The following is a 25,977-nucleotide window of genomic DNA, read 5'->3' as shown; positions in this document are numbered from 1 at the left end:
TTGGGAGGCTGAGGCGGGCAGATCACCTGAGGCCAGGAGTTCGAGACCAGCCTGAACAATACAAAAATTAGCTGGGCATGGTGGTGGGCACCTATAGTCCCAGCTACTTGGGAGACTGAGACAGGAGAATTCCTTGAACTCGGGAGGCGGAAGTTGCAGTGAGCCGAGATCACACCACTGCACTCCAGCCTGGGCAACAGAGCCAGACTCCGTTTCAAAAAAAGAAAAAAAAAAAAACACCACGTGGATACGCCCTCAACCAACAAGATACCTGCACTTCCCCTGGCCAGAGAACATGAACTTCACCATTTGCTGCTCTCAGGACACAGCAGTCTACAGAACAGAAGCAGGCCCTCCTCTCACAGGATTTACATGCTAGTGAGGAGACAGGTCGTAGTACACGTATCATGGCGCGCACTCTGAAGAAACACAAAACGCATGGAGAAAGAGATGATGGGCAGGGGTGGGAGTGAGCTCTTTCAGGTGGGTGACCAAGAACGGCCTCTCTGAGAGGTGGTGGATTCCAGCAGAGATCAGGGAGGGAGTCATTTGGGAGGACGCAGGGCAAAGTTTTAGGCTGGCTCTGTCACCCATGCTGGAGTGCAGTGGCATGATCTTGGCTCACTGCAACCTCTGCCCCCTCCAGGTTCAAGCGATTTTCCTGTCTCAGCCTCCTGAGTAGCTGGGACTATAGGTGCCAGCCACCATACCCAGCTACTGCTTGTATTTTTAGTAGAGACAGAGTTTCACCATATTGGTCAGGCTGGTCTTGAACTCCTGACCTTAGGACCCACCTGGCATATCTAGGAGGAGTGGACTAGAGAATGTAGGGGTGTGAGGGATGAGACGGAAGATTGGGGGACAGCGTGAGGCGGAGGCCATGTAGAAGCCTTGCAGGTCAAGTGAAGTTTTTGGAGTTTAACTCTCAGTCAGGAAGCGTTGGAGGGAAGCCATTCGCCACCCACATTTAGTAACAATGCACTTCAATGTCATGCTTATCCGTGGACCAATTTTCCTCAGCTTCTTTTTGTCTTCCACATTTTCCCAGGCTTTAAATTCTAATTCATGCATTTTTTATTGTATATATATTTTGGCAAGTCATCTTAAATATTTTGTGGAATTAAATAAGACACATCTGTATCTACATATTAATAGCTATGTCTCTATCCATGTGGTAAAATTTTTAAAGTTATATTACTTGTTGGGGGTTTATATTACTGGTGAATATAAAGACTGATGTGTGCTCAAAACATGTCAGAACAAAGTTCAGGCAAAGAAATTTTATTTCTATTCAGAATATAAGACAATGCTGAATCAAAGTGTAATAATGATCTCTTATTTAATCTAACCATACAAAGGAATCCCATGTTTGTCGTAACGTAAGAGATAGCTCCAGTATAAATATTATGGGCAAGCATTATGTCACTATGTCTCAAGTCAATGTTGATCTCAAAATATTTCAGATTTGAACTCCAAACTTTCCTTATTTTTCCTACATAGTTTCCACAAACAAGCTCACTAACTCTGCCCATGATAGCCTACAGAAAGTAGGCTGAGTGAATGTCTCAATGTGCTAACAAATGTAAAAAAAAATGTTTAACTTCAGCTCCTAAAATAATGTTAAATCACTTTATGTATTTATGCATTCATACCATTAGGGAAAATACAGTGGGTTGTGGAGGAGGTACAAACGCTGTGACTGTCCATAGGCTGTTTGCTGAACAACCTCACAGCTTATATGTTTATTTTAAGAATGTTTACTGGAATGCCAGTATGTGAAACGCATACAACTCCAGTGACCCGCCCTCCACCCCCCAATCCATAGGATTATTTGGTGCTGTGACTAACGCCGATCAGCTTGGGTTTTCACATTGATTCTTAGGAGTCTGGGTGTTCAAAAATGGCAACTTAAATTTAGCAAATAGCTCAGTGGCAGCTTAGGCCTTGAGTCACAAATTCCATCCTTAGAAAGCCGGCAGCATGAAACCTAATTCACATTGGCAAGAATTTGCAGAAATGAGATAGTGAAGAATGAGGCTGGGATTGCTTTGGAGTAGCTAGGTTGAGAAGGAATACACAGATAAAAACATTCATAGAGAATTCACATTGCTGACAGTCGCGGTGGTCATCTGCAGTCCCCCTTTCTTTGTAGTTGAGGAAACAGAGACAGAGTGAGTACAAGTGATGGGCCGTGGCCACACAGATAGTTCACCTGCAGTGACAAAAGAGAAGTGACCATGGAGATAATTCAGAGAAGAATTTGCTTAGATAAATTTCCAAATTACTGCACTAGTGCTTGTTCATTGCATTGAATTTGGAAAACACAAAAAGTGCACAAAGAAAAAGAAAAGTCAGTAATCCCATTCTTGAGAGAAAATCACCATGAACGTTTTAGTTTGCTCCCTTTTAAGATGGTTTTGGCCTAGGATATGAGCCTCCGGTAAAATCTGGATTTGATGATGGGTTGTGAAATTTTCCCCAATGTCCCATTACTGTCCCTTCACAAGATCAAGGGACAGCATTGTTCCCGTGGGAAGACCAGTGTTGGCTCTCATCTTTCACTCAGTTATCCATTTGATAAGTATTTAGTGAGCATTTATCATGTGTCAGGCACTGTGCTAGGCACTGGGAATACAAATAGGAATGAGACAGTTCTCTAGTTCCTACCCTTGTGGAGATTACACCCCAGCCAGGAAAACATAACAAACACTCATTATAATTATGAACCAATGCAGGGCACCAGGAGACGGTATAATAGTATCTCCTGACACATCCCAGACCAAGCGAGGCCTGCGGTAGGATCAGCCTTGCTGCTCAGAGTGGCCGGCGGACAGTCATGAGCTCTGACAGCCCTTCAGAAATGCAGAATCTCAGGCCCTACCCAGGCCTCCTGAATCATAATTTACTTTGTAACAAGTTCCCAGGAAATTCACAGGCACTGGAGGGTTTGAAAAGCACCGGTCTAAAGGAAGAATGGGAATGAGCAGTCCAGGGCAGGAGTGGCAGGCATTCCCCACCAAGGGCCTGTGAGCAGGTCTCCAGGGAAGGCACAGGACCGCTGGAAACCGTGAACACCAGTGTGCTGGAACCCGGGCCAGACCAGTGAGTGGATGTGCAGGGGCCTGGCCAAGCAGGGCCTTGGTGTGGGACTAGCCTTCTACCCGGGGCCTCTCCAGACCCTCTTGGAGCCTTGTTTCTTGAATCTGCTAAGAAACAAAGATCTCCTCCCTGTCCCCTTGGGCTATTGTGGGGATCAAATCAGTGACTGTATCTGAAAACATTCAGAACTCTGAGGTCCCATCCCTTTTGTTTTGAAGAGAAACAGAGAAGAGCTGCAGGGGTTTTTTTTGGTTTTTTTTTTTTGGTTTTTTTTTGAGACTTGAGTCTTGCTCTGTCGCCAGACTGGAGTGCAGTGGTGCGACCTCCGCTCACCGCAACCTCTGCCTCCCAGGTTCAAGCGATTCACCTGCCTCAGCCTCTCAAGTAGCTGGGACTACAGGCGTGCATCACCACACCCAGCTAATTTTTGTATTTTTAGTAGAGACGGGGTCTCACCATGTTGGCCAGAATGGTCTTGATCTCTTGACCTCGTGATCTGCCTGCCTCGGCCTCCCAAAGTGCTGGGATTACAGGCTTGAGCCACCGCACCTGGCCAAGAGCTGCAGTTTTGCAGGATGCTCTATGAACTATCTAACCGTGTCCAGAACAACTGGTGAGGCAGAACTAAACATGCAAATCATGGTGCTCCTGTGAACAGCTTGTCAATCACATGAGGCTCCATACTCTTTGCAAGCACAGATAGTGATTTAAAAAAAAAAAAAAACCCCTCTTTAGCTCTCCCTTTAGGGGCCGGGGGAGGTAAAGTAGGTGGGGTGGGAGTGGGGGTTACAAAGAGTGGAACCTGTGGGGTTAGGGAGCCCTGGGGCGAGCACCTCCTCTCCCACCCCACTCACCTCCTGGCTCTAGAAGTTAATCTTATTTTTCAGACTATAGCAGCACCAAGTTCCCTATTGTGCTGTCAAGATGCCAGATGAGTAGGTCACAGAGGGAGACCTGGAGGGATGCCTCCGGGCTTTTGCATTGTCTTGCTGTTCACTTTGAGGGCCAGGGAGAATACAGCGAACCTAAAAAAAAAAAATCTAAATCCAAACAAAACCACCTCCGAAGAAAAATAAACAGGACACCCCAACACCGCCTGGGAAGAAAAGGCCTTGGGTTTCATGAAGTCTTTTGTTCTCATTATTTACTCTTATTAATCAGATTGAAGTATCTGGTTTCCAAAGCTCTTACCTACCACAGGGCTCCTTCTTGGCTACACCTTTGTAATTCTAAACCAGGCTTGGAAGATGGGCAGGTGACCCAGAGAGCTCCTCTTTGTTCTCCATTTGCACATTCTATTTTGTAGCCTCCTGCAATGAACTAGCGGATCAGCTGGATTTACAACCCGAAACCACACGTCTCCTCTGTATCTGTTACCGACATTTATATAACACAAGTCCTCAAAGGTGTTTACTGCACACTTTCTGCCATGTACCATTTTATTTGTCCTCACAACAGTCGTGGGCTTTTTAATTTTTGTTTTATATTCCCATTTCATAGAAAGGCAAATGGAGGCAAAGAAATGTCAAGTGAGCAGTTTGAGACTATACGATTGGAGTTAATCAGTGGCTGGGCAGGACCAATAGTTAGAAGTAGTCAGAAGTTCTAACACTCACTTCAGAGCTTCTTTCATCATCATCATTATTAGAAAATTATCTTTTGGCCGGGCGCGGTGGCTCACGCCTGTAATCCCAGCACTTTGGGAGGCCGAGACGGGCGGATCACGAGGTCAGGAGATCAAGACCATCCTGGCTAACACGGTGAAACCCCGTCTGTACTAAAAAATACAAAAAAACTAGCCGGGTGAGGTGGCGGCGCCTATAGTCTCAGCTACTCCGGAGACTAAGGCAGGAGAATGGCGTAAAACCCGGGAGGCAGAGGTTGCAGTGAGCTGACATCCGGCCATTGCACTCTAGCCTGGGTGACAGAGCGAGATTCCGTCTCAAAAAAAAAAAAAAAAAAAAAAAAAAAGAAAATTACTTTTGTCTATTTAATATCTTTAATAATTATATCATTTCTAAAGCTTTCCACAAAGGGCCATTGCAGTTCTTCAATTTATTGCAAACATATCTTTAAAAAAATGTCAGTCCTAATATTGAAGCTGTAATACAAATTTTAAAATTATTGTCATTATACCGTAAACCACAATGAAGAACATCTTATGTATGTATGTATTTATTTATTTATTTATTTTTTGAGACAGGGTCTCACTCTGCCACCCAGGCTGGAGTGCAGTGGTGCAACCTTGGCTCATTGCAACCTCTCACTCCTGGGTTCAAGCGAGTCTTGTGCCCGAGCCTCCTGAGTAGCTGGGATTACAGGCACCCTCCACCACACTCAGCTCATTGTTTTGTATTTTCAGTAGAGACAGGGTTTCACCATGTTGGCCAGGCTGGTCTCAAACTCCTGACCTCAGGTGATTCTCCCTCCTTGGCCTACCAAAGTGTTGGGATTATAGGCGTGAGCCACCGCGCCAAGCCAGAACATCTTATTTAAACAAAAAGGGATTAATATTTCACCAGGCAATAAATGTAGCAGTTTCTTTTCTCTCCATATCTACAACCAATGGTGTTATTTTACAGGCTAATTCTAAAGAGAAGCAATTTTTAAAAAATGATAAAAGCCACGTTTTGCTCAGAACTACTACTGTTCACATACCATATAAGTTGTTTTACAGCAAATACCCATTTGCCAGGCTCCAGATGGCAAAATGCTAAGTTGTGAGTTCAGTATCGTCCAGCTAGTTGTTCGTCTGAGATTCGGCAGCACGTACCGTTGAGAGAGGACACCGTGTTGCCGCCACTTCTCACAGCTGAGTCTACTATGGTAGACCATCCATGTCCTTAAAATGCAAGTCTTAGCAAAAAGCCTCCCACAAATCCACTGGATGTCACAAAGTTCTGTTTGATAAATTCAGTTGCTTCTTCAATTGTATTGTTGATTTCAGGTGCTGCTTTACTTGCTCATTTCTTAGTCTGTCTTTTTTTTTTTTTTTTTTTTGAGATGGAGTCTTGCTTTGTCACTAGGCTGGAGTGCAGTGGCGATCTGGGCTCATAGCAACTTCTGCCTCCCGGGTTCAAGTGACTCTCCTGCCTCAGCCTCCCAAGTAGCTGGGATTACAGGTGCCCACCACCATGCCCGGCTAATTTTTGTATTTTTAGTAGAGACAGAGTTTCACCATGCTGGCCAGGATGGTCTCGATCTCCTGACCTCATGATCCACACGCCTCGGCCTCCCAAAGTGCTGGGATTACAGGCATGAGCCACCACGCCCAGCCTTTAGTATGTCTTTTTGCTTTGTGTACATCTCTTTCAATTCTCTTCCAGTCAATCTGGAAGTCACCGCAGTTGCTGCAAGCTTCCCAACTTTCGGGAGCAAAAATCCTGCATACCAGCCTGTCACACCACACATTCCGATCTGGGGAGCTACTGAGTATTTTTCTATAACACCATAGGTCTCCAACTGCGGCCAAACACTCGATTCCACCGCTGATGTCTTCTTGCATACTCAGTTAAATCCAACACTTCATAAGAGTCGTCATCACTTTCATATTTTTGGGGGCTGGGGTTAGAGGTCACCATGATACCACAGGTGGCCTCTTTTGGGGTGGTCCCTGCCTGCTCTCCTCTTCCTGGCACTTTCAGAAAATAAGTAATAAAAAAATACTGAGAAGAAAATAATAATCTTATTAAGCAAATGGGCTTGTCACTGGTGGAGGATGTCCAGGTTCTTGGCATCTTGAACAAAGAAGTGGACAAAACGCACAAAGCAAGGAAGGAATGAAGGGATTTATTGAAAATGAAAGTACATTCCACAGCATGGGAGTGGCTGGAACATAGGGGCTCAGAGGCCCCGTTACAGAAGTTTTGGAAGTTTAAATACCCCCTAGATGATTCCATTGGTTACTTCGCTTACGCTCTGTAAATGGAGAGGATAAAGTAAAGTTACAAAGTCATTTACAGCATACGCCCTATGGAGTGGATATTTCCTGTTATAGCTGAAGTGTGAATTGGCCTTATATTCCCTGCCTCATGACCCTATTTTCCTACCTCAGGCTCACTGCTCAATCAATGTACACAGAAGCCAATACCATGGTACTGGCTTTTGAGAAAAGAAAGGCTTTATTGCAAGACCAGCCAGCAAGGAGACAGGAGGCAGGTTCAAATCTTCCTCCCTGATTTGGGGTCTGGGACAAGTTTTAAGGAAGCAGAGGGCAAAGGAAAGGACTTAGAAATGTTGGCTTGGCAGGATCTGTTTGAAGGCCTTCAAATTTGGCCATTTATGGCAAGGTATGTTGAGTTGGATTTTAGCCCCTATCTTCTGGGCCAAGAGACCCTTCCCTTCTGAGAGTTCAAATGTTCCGGTTCCAGTCATGTTCCAGTCTTCTTCGTTCCAAGGAGAGGAACAGTTGGTTCTGGATGTTTGTTAGAGATCAAACCTTTTTCTAGGGTGCATGCCTGGGCTTTGTGACTTAGAGTTTTTGGCTCTGTTATACCTGCAAGGTAACTCAACATTTTGTTATAAACAGAGTAAGCCTCGTTTGGGCTGGTCCTGTGGCTGCAACGGCACTTATTCCCACGACCTAGAATCAAGCGCTGCTGACACACTGACTGTTTACTTCCAGTTCCCACGGCCCCTATTCCCCTATACAAAATTACACAGGAAACATATGCGTTCATTTAATTAACAAATGTATATAAGAACATCATAGACAAAGCAAAAGTCTCTCTTGACACTCTCCATCTTGACCTGTTCACCGTCCCAGACCAGGTGAAGAACTTTGAAGCTATGCTATCTGCAAGTCACCGGCACAGTCGGAATAAAAGCTGGTCGTGGTGGTGAGGGTCATCCGGGTCGGGACTGAGTCCAGGCAGGTGGGACCGAATGGTAGGGACCTGGGTGGACATCTGGGTCGGGACTGAGTCCAGGCAGGTGGGACCCAATGGTAGGGACCTGGGTGGACATCTGGGTCGGGACTGAGTCCAGGCAGGCCACCTGCCTTGGGCCTCCAACGTTTCTGCACAGGGCTGGGCTTTAAGAGGCTTTCCAGAGCGCTGCCGGGGCGGGGGTGGGGTGAGGTGAGGGGCTCGCCCTGGCTCTCCCACCCCTGCCTACACGCTGTAAGGTCACTTGATTCATTTCTGGAACTAACTTGTAATTCTCAAACAAGTGCTATTAATTCTCTTCCAACAGGAACCGCCTCAGTAACGCGCCGCTGAGTCAGTTTTCAGGGCGGGTGGTTTCCCCAAGTCCACTCCTGAGGCCCCTCAAACGCACCCACGGCGTCCGGCTTCCCAGGGCGCTCTTTCCCAGGAGACCTTCTCATCCCTGTTTTCTCCCCTCTTCCGACTTCTCCGAGGGCTGCCCCGCGGTCTGTCCGGTCGCGTCCCGGGCCTTGGGGCGGCTGAGGCATGACCGGAATGCGCGGGAGGACGCGGGGCAGGGACGCGAGGGCAAGGACGCGGGGCACGGAGGGGACGCGGGGCACGGAGGGGACCCGGGGAGGGCCGGCCTGGCCTGGGCCCTGGTCGGGGCGGCGCTCGGCCAGGCCCGCGCCCCCCGCCCCGACACTCGCAGCCCCGCCTCCGGACCCCCGGTAGTTGCCATCCCCTCGCGGGCCGGGTGGGGCGCGCAGCTGCCAGCCCTGGGAGGTCCCGAGGATCGCGAAACGGAAAGAGAAAAAAGTCTGCGCCGAGCGCCTGGCAGGCAGGGCCCGCCCCGCCTCCCTTCCCGGCTGGTCCAGTCACCGACCTGCGGCTCCGGGGCCGCGAGGGAGGAGGCGCGGGGGGCGCGAGGCGGGGGCGGGCGCTCGGGGCTCGGCCCCGCTCTCGGCTCGGGGGGTTCCCGCGGCCGCAGCAGCGCGGTCTCTGCGGAGGCGGCGGGGGCGCGGCCAGCCAGACCTCTTCCTTTCCAGGGCGGCCCGCGGCGCCCGTTCCGCGGGAGGCGGGCGGGAGGCGGACGCGGCCTGGCCTCGACGTCGACTACCGCGCCGCCCGCGATGGGAAGCGCCTTATAAAGCCGCGCCCGGCCGGCCCGAGCCACTCGCCGCCGCGCCGCCCCGAACGCGGGCCGCACGCAGCCTCCTGGAGTGCCGGGCCGACCCCGGACGACCCCGGCCCCGGACGCGCCCCGGACGACCCCGGCCCCGGACGCACCGCGGACGACTCCTGCCCCGGACGCGCCCCGGACTACCCCGGCCACGGACGTACCCGGGACGACCCCGGCCGGGGCGCGCCTCCTGCGGCCGGGCGGGCGGCGGGGCCGGGGCGCCCTTGGAGGGGGCATGCGTGCGACATGGCCTCGGCGGTGTTTGAGGGCACGTCGCTCGTGAACATGTTCGTGCGTGGCTGCTGGGTGAACGGCATCCGCAGGCTCATCGTCAGCCGGCGCGGCGACGAGGAGGAGTTCTTCGAGATCCGCACGGAGTGGTCGGACCGCAGCGTGCTCTACCTGCATCGCAGCCTCGCGGACCTGGGTCGCCTGTGGCAGCGCCTGCGCGACGCCTTCCCCGAGGACCGGTCGGAGCTGGCGCGGGGGCCGCTGCGGCAAGGTGCGGGGCCGGGGACGCGGGAGGGGCGCGGGGCCGAGGCTACCTTGAAGTGCACGAAGGAGGCGGGGAGAGACTTCAACCGAGATTGCGACTTCTCCCTCCTGCCCACCCTGGACAGGGCACACTTGGACCCCGCGCCCGCAGACGAGGGGTGCCCGGGCGGCGGGGTTAGGGGGACGGGGAGCCGGCCTGCCCGGCCTGGGGGCGCCCCCGGCGGAGGAGCCAAATGGGGCGGGAAAGGGGCCGAGGCCCGCAGGGCGGGCGCCGGACTCTCCCCGAGGACGAGTCACTTCCGAGGAGGGCGGGGGCGCCAGGGGCTGAGCGGCTCCCAGGGTCAGCCCGGCCCTAGCCCCTGCCCGGTACCTCCCGAGGGCCGGCGGGCGGGCGGGCCACTGGGAAAGCGTCTGGGAGCAGTTAACTGCAGGGTCCTAGCCGGGGGTCGCGTCGGGTCTGGCAGCCGCCCCTGAGTTCTCCCCGCGAAGGGCGCGCCCCTGGTCTTCGAGCGCGAGGTGCCACGCAGCCCTTCCGTCCCTCCTCCGAGGGGCCGCCCCGCCCGCGGCTGCCGCGGACAGCCAGGGCCCCCCCGCACCCCCGCCAGGGCTGGTCCCCATTCGAGTTTGATCAGCTGCGCCGCCTCCTCCCCGGCCTTGTGACCGTCCTGGCTCGCGGGAATTCTTGTTTTCAGAAACCGCGGTGGCTTCCCTTTTCCTACGGCTCTGCCCGAGCTTTCTTTTGGAGGCCAAGCTGAGGGGGTGGAAGCGAGGAGGATGCAAGAGAGAGGGGCTGGAGTTGAGACGGGAAGAATGCGGGGTGGAGGGAGCAGGCCGGGGAGGGGGGCCGCCTGGGAGGGCCAGGAGAATAGAAGGGGCGGGAAGACTGGAGGACTTCCGAGCAGCATCCCTGTCCCCCCAGCCGGACACGTGTGACCACCTGTAGCTCCGAGCATGGGGACAGTAGCCCAGCAGCCTTCCTTCAATCCTTCTCTAAGCGGAGACCCCCTGAAAGCCTGGGGCCAAGTTACTGAAGCAGAGGGTGGCCCGTCCGAGTCTCCCCAGCCTGCTGTCTGGCTGCGGTCTTGAGATAACCTCTGCTTTTCCCTGGCGATGGCCCCAACCCCAGTGTGTGAATTGCGTGGATAATTAGCTCGGTTCTCATGACACATCCTTTGGAAGGGCTCCCACAGCCAGCCAGTTGGGGCCCTGAGCGAGAAGGCCCGCCCTTCAGGCTTCCCTCTGCTCCCCAGAGCCTCACATTCATAGCTGTTCTCCAGACAGTTGGGTGTTATTTCAAGCATCGAAGCAGTTTTCTTTGGATTTGCTGTTTGTTATGATATTTTAAATTTAACAAATGAATGCCCAAATCAGGAAAGCATCGTGAAGGAACAGCGGTTTATTCAATGACCTTTCCTGGAACGAGGCTTAAACATACTGGAGTCCTTGAGCCTCACTGTGGTCAGGCGTCTGAGCTCCGTGACCCCAGGCAGGCTGGTTGCAGCGGGCTCCCCGTGGGACTCCCCACCTGTAGCTTTCTACCTGTGGTCTCTGACGTTTGTGAGGACTGAAAGGCATGGTAGAGGGTCTAACAAGAGCAGGTTCTCCATAAATGCCAGTTGTCATCCTTACCATGGCATCAGCCGCTTCTGGCAGGGGTTGGGCCAGACGTGGAAAGAGGGTGTGGTTTCGCATCCACGCGGGTGGAAATAGCTCACCTGGAGCAGGAGGGAGGGGCGTGTGAGGAACTCCACTGGCGCCGCGCACACCCTGACTCCGCCTCTTTTGCTCTCACCTGAGTTGTGCTGGGTCCCTTATGCGGTCACAAGGTGTGTGGACACGCAACAGTGTGTCCAAAGAGTGAAGAAAGGTTAAAGACGCGAGAGATTACCGTGGAGAAAAGACTCAGAAGGGATATGATAGCTACCTCCAAGTACCTCAAGGGGAACACAAATCAGAAATAGGAGTCAGAGTGATGGTGGCAGGGCTGGTGGGTGGTGAGTGTGAGGCCCAGCGGCTGGGTGTAAAGGGCATTCTAACAGCACACATGGAACTGTTGGAGCTGCTGCCTCTGCTGGGGACAGTCTGGCTCCCCCTGGAGAGGGTGAAGAGGGGAGCCTGGGACCAGAGCTGGGACCGTAAGCCCTGCCTCCATTCTAGTCCTTGGTTTTCTGAGGGACAGTTAGCCGGTCCCTGCCCAGCACACCTAGGTTTTGTTGTGCAGCGCCAGGAAAGTCCTTTCCCTTTCTTTGATCCTTTTAAGTCCAGGGAAATTGTTCACCAAGTAAAATATATCCCAGTAATGTAAGAGCAGATTGCACCTTATTTCCATGCAGATTTATTATTTGCATAAAAAGATTGTCTGGATATACAAACTATCAACACAAAAGGCAGCCAGGTGTGTGTGCTCTGCTGTGCTGCAATGCCAGCTCTTCTCTGCATAATTCCCTATCAGATTCCCCAGTTTACATGTATTGAACTGTTTCTGGGATGAGTTAGATTTGCATTCTCTAGTTCCATTTAAGAGATTTGTGAGGAAGTCTGGATTTCTGAGCTTCTGTTGGCAGTGGGCTGGTGACTCTTGGAAGTGTCTGACTGCACACCCTTAGAGGGTTCGGGAGCCTTGGCCCCGCTTGCAGCTGTGAATCTGCTAGCAATTAAAGGGATGCTGAGCCCTTTTCTTCGTCCCTTGACTATTGCAGTGGGGGTGAATGTGCTTTTTCTCTCTCTGCACACACACTGTGGAGTGGTGCTTGGAGGCCATCCCTGGGCCTTGTATGTGTCACAGTGCCACATCTGCAGGGATGTGTCAACCCTGCCTGGGGTGGAGGCAGAGTGCTCACTAGCGCACTCTCCTGGCCTTCTGTTTGGGTGAGGTCGGACCAGGCTGACCTCAGGACTTGCCCAGCTTCTGTCCTCTAGCCCCTTTCCTTGCACTCCCGCTCTCCCACCTGACCTTCTTCTCATCTGGATTGGATATGCCCCCTCTCCCTTTCTTGTCCCCCGGCCCTAGGGGAGGGAGCTGGCTGTTTCCTGCGGATATTGTCACCGGGTTACCAAGGTATTCCGTTCTTGTGTTTTCCGGTGCGCCCGTCTTTCATTTAAATCCTCTCTGTGCGATACCTAACATGGTTCAGGGTTAACCTTTATTTACATCTCTCACACCTAGGAAGGTTTATGCTTTAAAACATAAGCGTGTTGAATTTCCTTATTGGCAGTTTGAGGCTCCTGGACTTTTTTGATCATTGTTTCTATAGTTTCACGCTTTGTGATGTCTGAGTCAACCAGGTCGCCACTGCAGCAGCAGATTGTGTTCCTGAGTAGTCAGGTGATCTTTGATGCTTAGTGGCTGTACTATCAACATTTTGGTTTTACGTTTATTCTGTCAAATATCTGCATAGTGCCTACCACATGTGTAGGTGATGGTGGCACAACAGTGAACAAGAGATCGAGAACATCCCTGTCCTCATGATTCTTTTATTCTGGTTGGGAGAAATCCAATAGTAAACAAGATAAACAAGTAACAAAATATATTAGAGAGTGATACATGTTCAAAAGAAAAAATAAGTAAGCAAAGAAAGGGGCTCCGACTTGCAGGAGCAGTGGAGGGGTTTTGCATTTAGACAGGGTGATCAAGGACAAGTGACCTTTGAATAGAGAACTGAAGGAAAGTGGGGATCAAGCCATTGGGTGCCTGGGGAAGTCGATTCTAGGCAGTGGAAGAGCAGGTGCAAAGGCGCTGAGGCCGGCGTGTGCCTGGTGGGTGTGGGGTGTGAGGAGGTGTAGTGGCTGGTGTGGAGAGTGTTGGTTAGGAAGGGAGAGAGGCAGGTCGTGGTCACATTTGGGCTCTTATTCAGAGAGGGCTCTGAGCAGAGAAGTGATTTGGCCTGACTCCAACTGGGGCTGCTGTCCTGAGAAAGAGTGGGGGAGGCGGGGAGGCAGGTGCTGGGGCGTGGTGCAGCAGAACAGGTGGGAAAAGTGAGCAAATGCTGATTTGTATTGAGGGGGAGTCACAGGGGTACTGCAAGGCCAGACGTGGGGTGCAGAGGAGTGTGCGGATGACCCCAGAGTTTTCAGCCTGAGGTGCTGGACTGGCAGGATTGCCATTTGCTGCCATGGGGGAGTCGGCAGGAGGAACTGGCATGGGGGAGGAGGTGGCTCAGGAGGGCAGCTTGGGAGGCGGCATTTTAGCATTTTCTTTTAGTAAGGCCATGATCATGAGCCCACGAGCCCATGGGGTGCTAATGTACCTGCCTGTGCTCACCTTCATCACCAAAGACGTTCATCTTACCTGCATGCTAGGAAACTGTCTTCTTAGACTTGAGATCCGAGTACCAGGGGACTGGCATCTGGGACATTACCAGAAAAGGGCTGGACACAGATGCGACCACCAGACTCCCACAACCCTGACAGCTCTAGGACGATGCGTGCTTTGATCCCATGGCCTGAACCTGCTCTTGCTGTTCTCAGGTAGACAGTGAGGGGAGAAGCCCTGTGTTACCCTGTAAGATAAGGGAGGATCCCGTGTTACCCGATGGCCAACTGCAAAGCCACAGCGTTTACTTGCTTAGTGACAGTGGCTAAAAAATGATCATGGGCCACACCAGTCCCGGGCAGCAGAGCAGGGTCACAGAGGCACCATCTCTGCCCCACCCAGTGGACCCTTGCAAGTGGGGTGCTGGGTGGGCCTGCGCTTTGCCTTCAACCACAGCTCCACCCCATGCAGAATTCACCTGCGCTGTTCTGCCCCACCCAGAGGGGCAGTTTCACTTCTCAGGGGACTTGGATCTTCTTTTCTGACTCACAGACCTATTTTTGACTCTCTTGACCTGACCAAGTCACCCTGCACTGGGGGTGCCCTGCCAGGACTCCCGTGGGGCCACCCACCTTCATGCAGCCTCCTCTTCCTCTTTCTTCCTTCTGCTTTGCTTTTCTTTCCCAAGCCCAAACCCTGCCGCCCCCTCTGCTTCCCCCGTCCTGCTGTACCTGGGATCCTCTTTTCCGTAAATGGCCACTGGGCTGCGTTTGGTTTGCTGCCCCCGACAGATCTCAGACTGAGCCCCTGGGCCCCAGGCGACACCTGAGATCACTTCCCAGCCGGAGACTGGACAGTTCCACAGACAGACCTGCTTCCAGGGCTACTGCCTTTCACGGTGGCATTTGGCACTGAAAAGCGCAGCTTCCTCACAGAACAGGCCAGGGACTCAGCTCAGGAGCACCTTGATCTGAGCTCCCTGCTTGGTGGCGAGAGGAGCTGAGCATACACCACGTGTGGTGACATTCTTCTGCAGACAGACACCTTTAGCCGTGCCCCCTCTTGCCCCGTCCCACAGGGAGTGGGGACATGAGACAGACCACGTAGCTCTTTTACCAACTTACACCTGCAAGGGTTTCTTCCCATTTTTAGGAAACTTTGCTGATGTGCAATGTAGACTCAGCAGAAAACACATGGTGGATAGGGGATGCAGGGGGAGGGAAGAGCTTGCAGTTCAGACTTTGACAGGTGGCAGCTCTCAGTCTCATCATAGAAGATCAAGGCCCTGCTAGATTGCTGGATCACCCACCTGAGACACAGCTGGGTCATGGTAGGAGGGGTCAGCCACCTGGGACACTGCTCAATTACAGTGAGAAGGGTGAGGCTCAGGGATCCCCCCACCTGGGAACATGGCCAGGCCTTAATAGGAGAGGTCAGGCTCAGGCTGAAAGCACTGGCTTTAGACCCAGACAGGTGGGGTTAGGGGATTGGATGCTGGCTTTGCCACCTGCATGTCACTCCAGGCAAGTGGCTCGGTTCCTCAAGCCTCGGGTGCACTGTTGATGCTATAGTAGTAATAATATCTGCACGCAGGGTGGTTGTGAGTACCGAAAGCAGTAGTATCTGTAGAGTGCCCGGCACCAAGCCGGACACATACGGGCTGCTGGCTTTGGGACCCTCTGCCGTTTGCCCCGGCACTTGCCGTGTCCCCTTGATGACAGTGGTCTGCGGGAGAGTGCTGGAGGCTGGCTCCTGAGAGTAGCGGCCCACTCATGTGCCCACCGTCTTCTGGATGTGGCCCCCCATTCCCTCTGGGAGAATACCCCTGCCCTGGCTAAAGAGAGAGCCCACAAAGCGGGGGTCACCACCGAACTTCAGTGGGATCCCTACGGACTGGGCCTGTGGCCTTGCTGGTCCAGAAACTAGAATTGGTGCTGGGTGTGGGCCAAGCTTGGATTGCCTAAGAAAGAGCCTAAGATCCAGGCTTGATCCTAAGAAAGAATTGCTGGCCGTGGTGGCTCATGCCTGTAATCCCAGCACTTTGGGAGGCCGAGGCAGGTAGATCACTTGAGGTCAGGAATTTGAGACCAGCCTGGCCAACATGGTGATACCCCGTTTCTACTAAAGATAGAAAAATTAGCCAGGCATGGTAGCGTGCATGCCTGTAGTCCCAGCTACTCAGGAGGCTAAGGCAGGAGAATCGCTTGAACCCTGGAAGCGGAGGTTGCAGTGAGCTGAGATCGCACCACTGCACTCCAGCCTGGGCAACAAGAGTGAGACTTTGTCTCAAAAAAGTAAAATAAAATAAAATAAATAAATAAATAAATAAATAAAAATAAGAATTACCAAGTGCACAGAGTTCTTGTGGCCAGAACCTCTATGGGAAGCCATTGCCTCCTTGCTCCTCATGGGCAAACCCTTTCACAGGATTTGTGAGACCCTGCTTGTCCTTTTCTGGTCTCAGCTCTCCCCACCCCTGCCCTTCACCTTCCCCATCTCACTCCCTCTTTCCACAACCCCTTTCACCCTTATATCTGCTCACCCTTCAGGTCGCCTCCTGCCCCTGCTGTGCATCCTCCTAGCACCCGGATTTGCCAGGTAGGGGACACTTTGTGGTCTGCGTTTGCCTCCTGTTGGCTCTCCTGGCTAGCATGACGTGCTGGGAGGCCGGGATTCCATCTTGTTAGCCATGGTATCCCCAGCCTGGTGGAAGAGGAGCCGTGGGTGCTTTGGGAAGAGCGAACAAAGTGCTTCCTTCCTGCCTGAGTGCGCTGCCCCCGCTGGGTACCTGTGATGCTGCAGGATGGACTGGCTAAGTGGATGGCTGTTGGAGAATGTTGAGTCTAAAATTCAGGAAGGGGATTTGGCTTTTGGTGGGGAGAATCATGAAAAGGCCTAGAGAAGGCAGGATTATGGGAAGAGCAGAGCAGAGCTCAGTAAGGTTAAGTCAAACACTTCCTTCCCGTTCACTCTAGGAGTCACCCCGAAGGTACAGGAGGCAGCTGCTGCTGCAGAGGGAGGGAGGGAGGCTTCCCTCAGCCCCCAGCTTGGGTCCTCCGGGTGTTCTGTTTTTCCTCAGCCACTTCCATCTCTTCCTCCTGCGTTCTCAGCTCAGCTTTTCACTCCTGGAAAGATGTAGAGGAGAGGTGACTGGACCAGCCGCTGGGCGCCCCTGGTGCATCGCAGGGTGGAGGTGCGCAGGGAGGCCTCTGTCCTCGTGTCCACACAGCTGCAAGCTCGCTCTCCTTGTACAGTTACGCCGCATGACACTGCGCAGGTGGAAGCGTGAGTCTCGGATAGTGAAGAGCAGCCTCAGGTTCCCAGACAGTTAGCACTTCCTTGGGATGCTTAGTTATGCATCGAATAACCCGCTAGTCAGTTCTTAGCTTGCTGCTTCTTCAGTATTGACTGCCTATTTAGAAAACAGGTATTTGGGAAGTTTTAAAGGTTTTCCTAAAACATTTTAGATATTTAGTTTCCAAAATGTGTATTATACTCAACCTTTAAAGAATATGTGTCTCCTGTGCAGCACACAAGATGAGGCTGCGTTCCCCCCTTCACCTCTGCATCTGTGTAGTGTGCTGATGGGCACATTTGTTAAATGGCAGGGAAACAAGATAAATGTAATTTATGGTTTGACTCAGTTTGAAAGTTCACTTTGCAGAGCATTTCCCCGGGGCTGTCTGTTGTGTGCGTGTGGGAACGTGTCCTCTGAGTACTCAGAGAGGCTTGTTCTTTGGGTAGTGGACGCTCTTTAATGCTCGGCCTCCCTGCGCACCCAAGCAGCATCCTGCCTTTAGTTTCAGAATTGCAGCAGCAGGAAGCTCTCCTGCCAGGGTCAGATGGCCCAGGTCCTCCCTGGAGGAAGCTGGGTCAGTTACCACAAGTGCTGAGCCTGAAGCCTCCACTTCCCAAAAAAGTGGGACTCTGGACCCAGGTTTGTGCGATTCGGAAGCCGCGTTTGTTAATGTTGGCTCTCACTGTCAGATCTTTGTGCTGACTCCAGTGCGTTCCGTTCTGATTCCAAGAACAAATCAGGTGTTTGTGTTTGCACAAAGCAGCTAATCCCCAAATTGACAGATACAACGCTGTGTTTCCAACTTTCGAGGCCAAACTCCTTTAGGAAGAAAAGTGACGCTGGCAGACACCTGCTGATACTTGGCCCCCAAATGTGTGTCCAGTTGGCCCACTTATTGTGCTACCAATTTTTTGGTTTCAAATTCTTACTTGTTTGGCTACATCTGGATGAAATTCTGATGTCACAAATTGGGTAGGATGAAATTTTAAAAGTTAAAGTTGTGTTAGTGATTGTTTATCAGAAATTAGAATAGTTTCCGGGGCTGTGAGCTCTGAGGCTGACTTCCTTAAGCGTGCGTTGCAGTGAAGGCCATCCTGGTTTTTCCGCAGAGTGCGCGTGCCCCCTGCTGGCCAGTCCTGAAAGAGCCGAATCAAGAGGCTCTGCTTCCGTTTTAAGACTCACTTGGGAGAATAGCCAACCCTCTGAACCCGCCTGCGGTATTCATCCGTGCGGTCTCAGACAGTAAAGCTAAGTCGGACAGGAACCCCACAGAATTGTCATGCCATCAACAATATTTGGAATATAAAAACCAAAAGTTTTAGATAATCTTGTTATTGTATTAAGTGCAGTTTTGAAAACCAGTTTTCAAATCGTTGCTTATGGTAAACAGGTGACAACATTTGGAGAAGTTCCACTAGCCATTGGAAGCCAAAGCACTTGAGTAACAAAGGAAGAGTGCAACAGGTAGGATAGAAAGAAGCGCAGATGCACACAATAGTTTGCTTCGGGGGAAGCAGTACTTCTTAAACGCATAGTTCTTCTCATCTGTCCCTGGAGAATAAGGCAGTGTCTTTCAACGTGGATTCTGCTCAGAGCTTTTTCTTTATACATTTGAGTGTTCGTAATTTGGCGTGCTGGCAGCAGGAGTTTGAGGTTTCCAGCTGTGAAACTGAGAGACCTTAGTGAGTATGAAACAATCAGGAATTGCAAGATGAAGATTTCTTTCATTTTTGCACTGGACAGTTGTACAGTTTTTTTTAAAAAAGTGTTTTCCTTCCACATTAAATACACCCATCCGTTTAGTGTATTTAAAACATTTTAAAAACAATCGAAGGGGAGTTGGGAAATGGGAGCTGTGGCATTTTAAGAAGGCCAGGCTGTCTGTGGTCTCTTGCTGGTGCCACGTCTTCACTGGGGGCGGGGAGGCCTTTGCTGTTCAAGGCGCCCCGCTCTGCATTCTTGCTGCTGTGCTCTGGAGCTCTGGTGGCAGCAGCTGGAGCAGCCGCAGCCCAGCCGTGCTGCTGTCAATCAGGTGGGTTTCAGTCAGTGCAGCAGAATTCATCACTTCTTGAATCAGCTGCGGCCCCTCCTGGGGAAAGGACCAGTGCTTGTTGTCATTCCGGTGAACTGTCTCCGTGGAGAAAGGACCACAGTGTCCTGAGAAAGGTGATCCACATTGCCAGCTTGGTTGCCACCAGGAGCTGGAATGGGGAATTAAATAATGGATGTGCCCCTAACTAAAAGCCTAGAGCTTAAAAAATAAGCAGCCATCATTTCTGTGCTTGCAGGGAGGGATTCCAGCTCTTCAGTTTCCCCATCTAAATTGTATCAGGCTCCTTTTGTTTGGTTGTTAAGCATGTTTACATAGCCAAGGAAGACAGCTTGGCTTCCATTCAGAAACATAAAAGCAGGTGAAGGGAAGCAATGTGGTTCTGTACAGTTCCCCAAATAAAATCAAACCAGCGTGGCTCAGCAGTTTTAGTGCCACTTGGCCCTCGAGACTCTCCTTCAAGGCTGGTGACCGAAGAGCCTGCTGGTCGGTTCTGCCTGGGGCCAGGCTGAAGACTGAGACTGGGGGCTGCCCCAGGGCAGCTGGAGCACACACAGAAGACTGACTAACACCCGTCCACTTCTGCCTCGTCTGATGCATGTGTATTCTGCCAGCGCAGCCAACGAACATCGCATCCCTTGCGCGGGCCAGACACTGTGCTGGTTGCTGGTCACAGGGAGATGAGCCTGAGGTACCTCCTGCCCTATGGCTCCCACTAGTCTCTGTGGAGACCCCCAGGTGAAGGCACAGTCATTGCAGAGGAGCAAGAGGCTGTAGAAGGTGGGATGGATCTTCTGAGCCCGCAGGCAGGACCCAGTCCCATCGTCACAGAGCAGGTGGCTTTTGCCTAAGTGGGCTTTGCCCCATCGTGAGCCTGGAGGTGGAGGAGGCTGGCGGACAGCTCGCCCAGAGGCTGTTGGGCAGCGAGGCCCTGTTTCTCGGGGTTGGCTTGAGGGTGTGTTTCACAGGGCACAGAGCTGCTGAAGTAGGTGGGCTAGGATCAGGTCATGAAGGGTCTGCATGCCCAGCTGAAATCCTAACATAGTTTCCAGAGGCCTGACCAGGGTACACTTACCTTTCTGTAGTTCAGTCTGGAAGATGGGTCATAAAGAAGATAGCGTAGACAGATAAAATACCAGACTCAAAGTTAAGTTTGAATGTCAAATAAATAGCAAATATGTTTTTAGTGTAAGTCTGTCCCTGCTATTGCATTATCCATCGTTTATCTGAAATTCATGTTTAATTAGGCATCATGTGTCTTATTTGCTAAGTTTGGCCATACTAAAAGGAGATCAATGTACTGCAAAATATATTTATCTCCCTAATGTTACCCTTGGAGGTTATCAACCCAACCAAGAGCTGCACATTAGTTAAATCAAAGATGTAGCCACAGATATGTCAGCAAAGCAAAGATACAAGCGTTATAAACCTCTGTAATACCTGTACATTGTTGGATCATGCTTTCTGTCCTATGAAATGGGTATACATATGCTGGATACATTGACTCTGCAAGAAGCCAATCTTGTAAACTGAATACAACTACTGTGTCATTCATTTGATCAACCGAAAACTAGTATTGTAGCTGTAATAAAAGTTGAAATATAACAGCAGTTTTACTTGTCTTAGAATAAAGAAGCACTTTGTGGGAATGAGTTATATAATTGTCTTCTCTTTAAAAACAACTTTTTAAGAATTTTGAACTGGCTGTCTTTTCCTTGGTACACTTCCCTTAGCAAGCAGGGGATCAAAGCATTTTGGTTGAAAGAGTGGTGCATATATACTTCTTGTAGTATATAAATATTTGAAATTTTATGCAAGGAATGCAGGGCTTGGGGTGGAGGCATCCAGAGAGTCTGGTACTTTTGTTGTTTTCTCTTTTTCTTCCTTCTCCACTCTGCTTGCCCGGGCACGTGGGGAGGTGGGGTGAGGCTGGGGAAGACGGCAGAGTCATCCAGTCCCTTCCTTTGGGCATAGGCACAGGCCACATGGACAGAGGCCCCAGGGTTCTCCAGTGGCTGAGTCACAGACCACGGGCCCTGCCCCTCTTGGACCCTTGTGCCCTGCACAGCTGGCCGCCTGGGCCATTGTGGCTGAGGTCAGTGGAGGGAGCAGGATCAGACAGCCCCACTGCCGAGCAGGGATTCCAGGTGAGCCAGGCGAAGAGGCACCTGGCACGTGCTTGAGGAAGTGGGGAGAAGGTTCCTGGTCTCCACTGACCCCCACTGACCCCAGTTACGGGGATGCCCCTGCGGTAGCCCACTCTTTCAGAAGTGCCTTTGACCTATGTCTGGGGAGCCCTGGTGGGAGTTTCCATGGACTCTATGCTCTGGGACCTCTTAATTTCAGTCAGAAAGTTTAAGAAATTATTTTTATCTCTTTTATAGACCTATTCAATGAATTGCTTGAAAACTGAACAGGCTTTTCCCCGTAAAACAAAATCAGACCAGAACTTCTGAAAAACCTAGTCTCCATGACCAGTAATACTAGGTTGGTGCAAAAGTAATTCCAGTAATCACGGTTTTTGCCATAATAGTTCTGGGACTTAAGCCTTTGTGGTTTAATCGCCGCTCACAGGCACATTTGCATCAGCTTCAGTCACACAAGTGTGGGGGAGACGCCAGTGTCCTTGGGCACCTACCTCCCCATCCCTGCAAAGCTGAGGGATGGAACCTATGATGGGAAGGCTTCTGCTCTGCGCTTCTCATGGGGAGATAGAAAAGCACCTGCGTCTTCATGCCTCGAGCTATGGTATTTTAAAAATAAAATATTGTACTGCTTCACAGCCACTCGGGCATGTGGTGACTGTGAGAAGCACAGAGGCTCAGATTCCTGGAAAGTGGCATGAGTCATGTCCACTTTGGTTTTCTCCAGGCAGAGATCTGACTTTTTTCCTTGTGAACGTGGCATGTAAATAACTGGTCTAAACAGGGGCTCCATTTCCAGGGGTCTGCGATCTGAGCAGCTGGGGCCGGCAGAGCGAGTCCTTCCCTGTGTCATTGGGGGTGGGCCGGTCCTGGGCCAGCACCCCTGGCTGTAGCCACCATGCAGTGGGGCCTGATTCGCCCTGGGCTGAGCTCTGGCTGTGGCCGGGGTGATTATGGAGTTCACCAGGCTGCCCCACTTGGAGGGACCTTACACCTCCCATCCCCTTTTCAGATTGACAGTACCGACTCCAGCACAGACTTAACGGATCACTGGGTAGGTGAAATATTGGATGAGGCTTAGAGCAGGACTTCCAGGATGGGGCTATAGGTGCATAAGGCTGAATGAATGTTCCCGACGTCTCATTACAGAGGACGACCCCGGCGGTTCGTGGGCACCTGTTATGTATTGAATTGGGAAGCTATTTCCTGGTGTGCTTTTCTGACTTTGAGCATTTCTGTCTCAATTCTAGGACTGGTTGCCATAAAGGAAGCCCACGACATAGAGACCAGGCTTAACGAGGTGGAGAAGTTGCTGAAGACGATCATAAGCATGCCCTGTAAAGTGAGTGCGGCCAGGACCCGGGCTGGGCAGGGAGGTGGGAGGCGCTGTCCGTCCCTCCAGAAAGTTGACTTGCTTGCTCCATCTCACTTAGCCGTGGTGTTCCCACCCCGGAAGTACCAGGCGATGGGGACAGGGGTGGAGGTGTGCAGGTGTAATCAGGAGAAGGAAGGCTTTTGTGGGCTCCAGTGGCCCCGGTATTTCCTCCCTGGGGAAAGAGTGAAAACGAGGGATGCGAGGAGGCATGAGTAGGCGGGCGTGGGGCCTCTCTGGCTGCAGGGGACTTTGCTTTCTGCCTCTGCTCAGAATCCCCCGTCTTGCTCAGGGGATTTTAGAACAGACATGTGGAAACCAAGCGGAATGTTGGTGTCAGCACAGTGAGGCACATTGCACACGGATTTGACCATCAGCTCCCTTTCCACGTAAGCCTGTGGGCTTTGTCATGAGTGGTGGTTAAGAACCTGGACTTGAGTGCCAGGCAGACCTCCTTAGCTCCTGGCAGCTTCCGTTTCTTTCTGGCAAATGGGGAGAATGGACACAGACTACAGTGGACTATAGACGGAGGGAGACATGAGTCAAACTGGCACATCGGAGCCATGATTCCCTCCACTACCTCGGTCGCTGAGGCCTTGCCTTCCGGCTGCCTGGGTCATGAGCGCATGAGGGCTGTGCAGTGATGGCAGCCCCGCCCCTGCGGCCAGCCATGGGAGCATCTGGACATTCCCGGGGCGTTTGCATCACACGGGCCACCTCTGTGGACAAGCAGGGCCCCTCTCTTGGTAGACAGACAGGGCCAGCATATGGAGATTGTTCATGTTTAGTAATCCCTGTATTTCTCCCCAGTATTCTAGATCAGAAGTTGTGCTCACTTTCTTCGAAAGATCTCCTCTGGATCAGGTGTTAAAAAATGATAATGTACATAAAATTCAACCCAGCTTTCAAAGTCCAGTCAAAATATCAGGTAAGAGCCGCAAGGGAGGTGTGGGGGGAGGGGCTGCTGTTGAGGCTGAGGCTTCAGAGAAACCCTCACGGTTGGCTGTCTCTGCGGCTGGGCCACACTTTTCCAGAAAGACAATCGGAGAGAAATGGGAGCGCACAGGGAGAGGCTGTTGCCTGATCCCCCTAAGCAGTGTGTTTCCTCCTTTGGTTTCTACTCCTGCTGCGTCCTCAGGGGTTTGTTTGGCGTGTGAATTGGAGCTCACTTCAGAAACGGTATAACGATGAACAGACACACTGATGATAGAGTTTGAAGCAAACTACTGGAATCCACCGTTCAGCCTGCTGAAGCGAGACAGCCCGTGTCACGTGGCATTGAATTTGATTCTTGCTTTTAGGGGCAGCCGTAACCAAAGGGACGCACAGGCTTTAGGTGTCCTTAGTGTGGATGTGGGATTGTGGCTCCTGGCGCAGGAAGGGAGGAAGGGGAATCTGGGACCTCTTGGCCAGTCCGAGTTTGGTGACTTGCTAAGATCTGGGTTGCAGGTGTCATGAGAACACTAGATTTGGTTTTTGCAGCACTATTTCGGCAAAGGCTGCTGAGGAGGATTTTTGTAGGGATAAGAGCTCTGTCCTGGGAGTCTCTAGGACTGGATTTTCCCAAGCAAGTGGCAGTCACCTTGTGACATAAGAGGTGACAGTTGCGTGTGGTCTTGCCATGGTCTGCCTGGTGGACAGGGAGGGAAGGGGGGACTCATGAGAGGAGACATGGCTCAGCCAAAGGAGAGCACGTCCATGACGCTGTGGTCTGCAGGAAGGAGAGCAGGGGGCCTTTGTCCATCATTCCGTTTCTGAATGGTGGAGGAAGCAGGGGAGAAGGAGGGATGGAGGACTCAGAAGGATGTCAAGGGAGAAGAGTGGATGAGAGGGGGTCTGAGCCCAGAGCTGACTCAGAAGGAATTGGGGACACTGGAGGACAATGGGGATAGGTGATTGATGCTGTTGGCTGTGAATGTGACCTTGCTGATTACTGACCACAGCACAGGTGGGATTCTGAATTGTGTGTTTGGAGAACTGGATCGGGTGGGCAGGTTCTGGAACCTGGAGTGGAAGATGGGTTTGTAGATATTAATAGGATTGTGCGTGTGCACGGTGGTGGCCTGCCTGACCCTGTCTGTGGCTGCTGCTTTGTTTTGTTTTTTACTTTTTTGTTTGTTTTTACTGACACATAATTATTGTACATATTTATGGGGTAAAGTGTGATGTTTCGATACATGTGTATATTGTGTAAAAATCAAGTCAGAGTATTTAGCATTTCCATTATCTCAAACATTCATCTTTTCTTTGTGGTGAGAACATGCAAAATCCTCTCTTCTAGCTATTTTGAAATACACAAAGCAGTACTGTTAACCCCAGTCACCCTACTGTACAGTAGTAGCACAGCAGAGCTTATTCCTCCCACTGTCACTTTGTGCTCACTGACCAGTATCTCCCTGTCTGCCCCTGGCTCCTCCCTCCTCTGGTAACCACTGTTCTACTTGCTGCTTCTATGATCTCCCCTTCTCTAGATTCCACATATGGGTGAGATCTTGTGACATTTGTCTTTCTGTGCCTAGCTTATTTCACTTAATATAATGCCTACAGGCTGGTTCATGTTGCCACAAATGACAGCATTTCATTCTTTTTAATGGCAGAATAGTATTCCATTGTGCATATGTACCACATTTCCTTTACTCATTCATTGGTTGATAGACACTTCGGTGGTTTCCATTGTGTGTTCTTGGCACCTTTGTCAAAAATCATTTGGCTGCAAGTATATCGATTTATTTCTGTGTTCTCTATTCTGTTCCATTGATCTATGTGTTTTTTAATGCCAGTACCATGCTGTTTTGGTTATTGTAGCTCTGTCATATATTTTGAAGTTGTGTAGTGTAATGCCTCTGGCTTTGCTCAAGATTGCTTTGGCTGGCCAGGTGCAGTGGCTCACTTCTGTAATCCCAGCACTTTGGGAGGCCAAGGCAGGTGGATCATGAGGTCAGGAGATTGAGAGTATCCTGGCTAAACACGGTGAAACCCCATCTCTACTAAAAATACAAAAAATTAGTTGGGTGTGCTGGTGGGCGCCTATAGTCCCAGCTACTCAGGAGGCTGAGGCAGGAGAATGGCATAAACTTGGAAGGCAGAGCTTGCAGTGAGCCAAGATTGCGCCACTGTACTCCAGCCTGGGTGACAGAGTGAGACTCTGTCTTAAAAAAAAAAAAAAAGATTGCTTTGGCTATTTGGCATCTTTTGTGGTTCCATATGCATTTTAGGATT

At 51.2% G+C, this 25,977-nt stretch overlaps 1 protein-coding gene and 1 pseudogene across 1 annotated transcript in view; one reads left to right on the top strand and one right to left on the bottom strand.

The window, feature by feature from the left end:
- Positions 1-5,942: 5,942 nt before the first annotated feature.
- On the bottom strand, positions 5,943-6,680 carry LOC112622239 (annotated as a pseudogene).
- Positions 6,681-8,574: 1,894 nt separating this feature from the next.
- Positions 8,575-25,977, top strand: part of PXDC1 (PX domain containing 1) — a 30,447-nt gene continuing 13,044 nt past the window's right edge. Inside the window, exons 1-3 of the mRNA XM_025384145.1 lie at positions 8,575-9,649; positions 22,637-22,728; positions 23,569-23,686. Of these exons, the coding sequence (XP_025239930.1) occupies positions 9,394-9,649; positions 22,637-22,728; positions 23,569-23,686 (466 nt within the window). The 5' untranslated portion in view covers positions 8,575-9,393. The remainder of the gene's footprint in view (positions 9,650-22,636; positions 22,729-23,568; positions 23,687-25,977) is intronic.

Source organism: Theropithecus gelada, chromosome 4 (genome assembly GCF_003255815.1).
Source record: "Theropithecus gelada isolate Dixy chromosome 4, Tgel_1.0, whole genome shotgun sequence".
Taxonomy (NCBI): domain Eukaryota; kingdom Metazoa; phylum Chordata; class Mammalia; order Primates; family Cercopithecidae; genus Theropithecus; species Theropithecus gelada.
The sequence above is the reverse complement of the archived record's forward strand: the minus strand, read 5'-3'. Positions and strand labels throughout refer to the sequence as shown.